Source organism: Sitophilus oryzae, unplaced genomic scaffold, assembly GCF_002938485.1.
Source record: "Sitophilus oryzae breed Bouriz unplaced genomic scaffold, Soryzae_2.0 scaffold_1693_pilon_pilon, whole genome shotgun sequence".
Lineage (NCBI taxonomy): Eukaryota > Metazoa > Arthropoda > Insecta > Coleoptera > Curculionidae > Sitophilus > Sitophilus oryzae.
The window spans coordinates 2,010,006-2,013,529 of record NW_022146383.1 but is presented as its reverse complement, the minus strand read 5'-3'; the positions used below and the strand labels follow the sequence as shown (position 1 = coordinate 2,013,529).

The 3,524-nt window shown below is 26.2% G+C and overlaps 1 protein-coding gene across 1 annotated transcript; it reads right to left on the bottom strand.

Moving 5' to 3' along the window:
• Positions 1-656: 656 nt before the first annotated feature.
• On the bottom strand, positions 657-1,258 carry LOC115881054. The gene is made up of 3 exons (XM_030898414.1): positions 1,096-1,258; positions 906-1,008; positions 657-849 (listed from the first exon to the last, which is right to left on the bottom strand). The coding sequence occupies exons 1-3, from the start codon at positions 1,173-1,175 to the stop codon at positions 703-705; spliced, it is 330 nt and encodes a 109-aa protein (XP_030754274.1). The 5' UTR covers positions 1,176-1,258; the 3' UTR covers positions 657-702.
• Positions 1,259-3,524: the final 2,266 nt, after the last annotated feature.

Genomic DNA, 3,524 nt, shown 5'->3' with positions numbered 1-3,524 from the left:
TTTACATTGTTTTATTTTGGTGATAAATCTTTAAAGTTCTGTCTACACTTCACGTTTTGCTTGTCAGTTGAAACGGAGACGAAGACTATTCATTTCAAGTACACCCACGCTTTTACTTGATACGTTTTGATTGAACGGATAAGACTGACAGATAAAACGTTACGTGTAGTCTGGGCTTTAGATATACATAACAACGGAACGCTGGTAAGTAAAGTCTGTCCAATTACTCGGGAAGATTGAAGTCGACGATATTCAAGAAATGACAGAAAGCAATTTACCTGTGAATAAAAATGACAGACACAACTGTCACTGTCCTGTATATCCCTCATCGTTGGATATGCTATGTAGTTTTTCTACTTTTGAAATAAAATGACAGACAACAAAACTGTCACTGTCAAATATTCTTATGCTAGACAGACTCTAGCAAGGGAAAGTCTTAAATCTTAAAATGACAATCTGCAAAATGTTTACTAAAACATCCTTTACCTATACAGACATAAGATTCCAGTTTTTTTCAGTATTTTTTTAGATGTAAATTGCCTCAGTTAACTTATTTTTGTTCCAAAAATATGTAGTAGTTCTGTGTATGAAATATTGGGACACCCAATATATTATTACTTTTTTTTGTCTTGTCTAAAATATGAATAAATATGCCATTTTGTTATTTATGTTGTTTTATTTTATTGTTAATAATAATTAATTTTACACAAACACTGGTAGGTGACAATGCCAAGTCTTAACTGGCAAAGAAGGATTTTTTTGATAGTCTTGACAAACCTTCTCCCATTGAAGTTCTGTAGGGCTAAATATCGCCTTCGACCTAAGGTTTCCTTTTACAAACTCTAATTCCTAAAAATAGACTATAAATCCACTTGGTTACTTTAATTTTATCCAATAAATTGTACCTTTAAGATTTGTTTGTTTCTTATTTGAGCTTCTTCAAACGAAATTCTAATCGGTTGACTTTTGTTTAAATGAGACAAAGATGCATCTTGTTTTGTTGTATTACTAATTGCAGGAAAATACAGAGACAATTTAAGAAAGTTTGATATAAAAAATACTCTTTAATACTATAATTATATAAATTTCACTTACTCCGTTTTTAAAATTGACTGAATTTTTTCCTCCTGTTTTTTGTATTTTATCAAAACCTCTTCTACTTCTGGAATAACCATTTTTTTATATGAATTTTTATTCTATTTGGCAAAAAAGAAATGTAATTTTACTTTTTGTTTGTGTTTCAAATTTGAAGTTTAAAGGATACAAGTGCCATCTATTGAGAAATTTACAAAAACACTTGATATTAATTGATTTTCTAGTATATGCAACTAAAATTACAAGAAATAATTGGTTATTAATAAATATTATATTATAAATTTAAAATTATAACTTATTTATCAAAAAATTTGGGTTTAAACAAAGAATATCTTAATTTACATAGTTTATAATAAAATTAACTTCTAATCTAATTTTCTTGACAAAATGGCGAAGGTGGCTATTTTAAAATCAGGAGACAAGAAATAAATTAAAATAAAATTTTAGATATAATTTTTACTCTAATACCGTATGATCAAAAAAAAACGGCATCAGCGATGGCTATAAAATAAAGATCGGTGTCATTATATATGTAAACTTAAATTTATATGAGAAATGTCATCGATTATAATTTCCCAGCCAACTGGACGCCGTTTTTTTTTTCGATCATACGGTATAATAAATAAAGTTATGTAGGTTTATAACTAAAAATCCTTTTCTTCAAATTTGTATTTATAATTTTTGACATATTGTATTGTTTAAAAATATAATAAATTAATTTTTCATTATATTTGTGTAGTTTTTTCATTGTGTTTTTTGATTTTATTGGATATTTAAAGCTGAACGTCAAAATATTTGTGAAATATATTTTTTCTTTATAGGAATATGTATAAGAATGAACTTAAAAGCAACAAAATAAAATTTTTACTTTGATGAAAATTTTTATTTAAACATTTTGTTTACAAAGAAGTAATTTAAACGTATTTAAGATACAATTACTTGTTCTAAACTTGTTTAAACAATTGGTTAAAACATGTTTAAAACTCTGTTTGAATCACCTCTATCTAATATTATTTTCTAGAAAAAAATTTTACTCATTAATAGAAAAAAGTACCTAACTTTGAGAACAGAACTAATAAAAATATGGGACTTCATTACATAAATATAATATTCTTAATTATAATTCGGAGAAGTACTATCTCTAAAAATCGAAATAAGTAAACCATAAAAATAATAAAAACAATTTTAAAATCATTATATCTTGACAAAATGGTGAATGCGCTTGTTAAAAACATTTGAAGAAAATGTTTATATTCTAAACCTATGCAACCAATTATACATAATTAATTTAATAATTATTTTTGAATATAATAAGCGCTTGTATAAAGCAATTATTACTTTTATTCACAAATTAGGATCATATATTCGTTTTAAATCATAAAGGTCTTATAGATTTAATGCAGTTATAACAAGAAAATATATTAATTATTATTTGAGGTCATTGAAGCATTAAACATTAAAATAATTACTTGGAAAAACAGCTACACAGTAGGTAGGTATAGATAACTCTTTAAAAAATTGTAAAAAAACAACCACAAGTTGTAACATACTTTTGTTTATCGCGAAAAAAAAATGATAAGCCCTATCGCTTGGAAAGGTATGGGAATGATATACCTGGCGTTTAATTTTTAATGATATGTACGTATACCTTTCTTTTTTTAAGGTATATAATCTAAACGAAACTATAAACAGAAATAGAAAACAATCGCGCGACATTTTAGCATAAAGAATTATGCGTGTTGATAACATTTTTCGTTGAAGTCACTTTGACTCGAGTACGTATTTGAATATGAATGGTTTTCTGTGTTATAAGTGTATATAGTTCACCTACAGTAAGTATAATTTAGTTAAATTCATTATTTACGAAATTTTATTGCTATAAAAACCTATAAAATTGATTTAATACTTATAACAAAGTAATTTAGATTGTTTTATGGCAAATAATAAATATATTTTTTAAAAAATTCATGCAAACCTACATGGAGAATAACGTAAGGTAGTGGATTTTGAAAAAAAAAACCGTGAGATTGTTAAAATTTTTATTGTTTATTGCTCGGTGGAGAACAATGGCTAATTTCAAGCTGTCGTTTTCTATATACTGAATTTTTTAGTGTAGTCAGTGATGTTATAATGTTTAAAACAATTTTATATTTTCTTCCTGAAATATAATGAAATTAATTTTCAAAAATAGATACTGTAAGTAAATTTTTCAGCCATTATCTTCATTTTCATTTATAGCAAGTAGGGTTTTACTTATACACGTTTATACTTTTGACACCAGTGACTTGAATAAGGGTAGTTATTCTTTCTTGATCTACAGCTTGATGAATATCAAGCTGTAGATCAAGAAATATATATATAAATTCGGGTCAGAACGTCCTACGACGTTGTCCGATGCCTAACTTCCACCCTGTGCGATTTTCCCATCG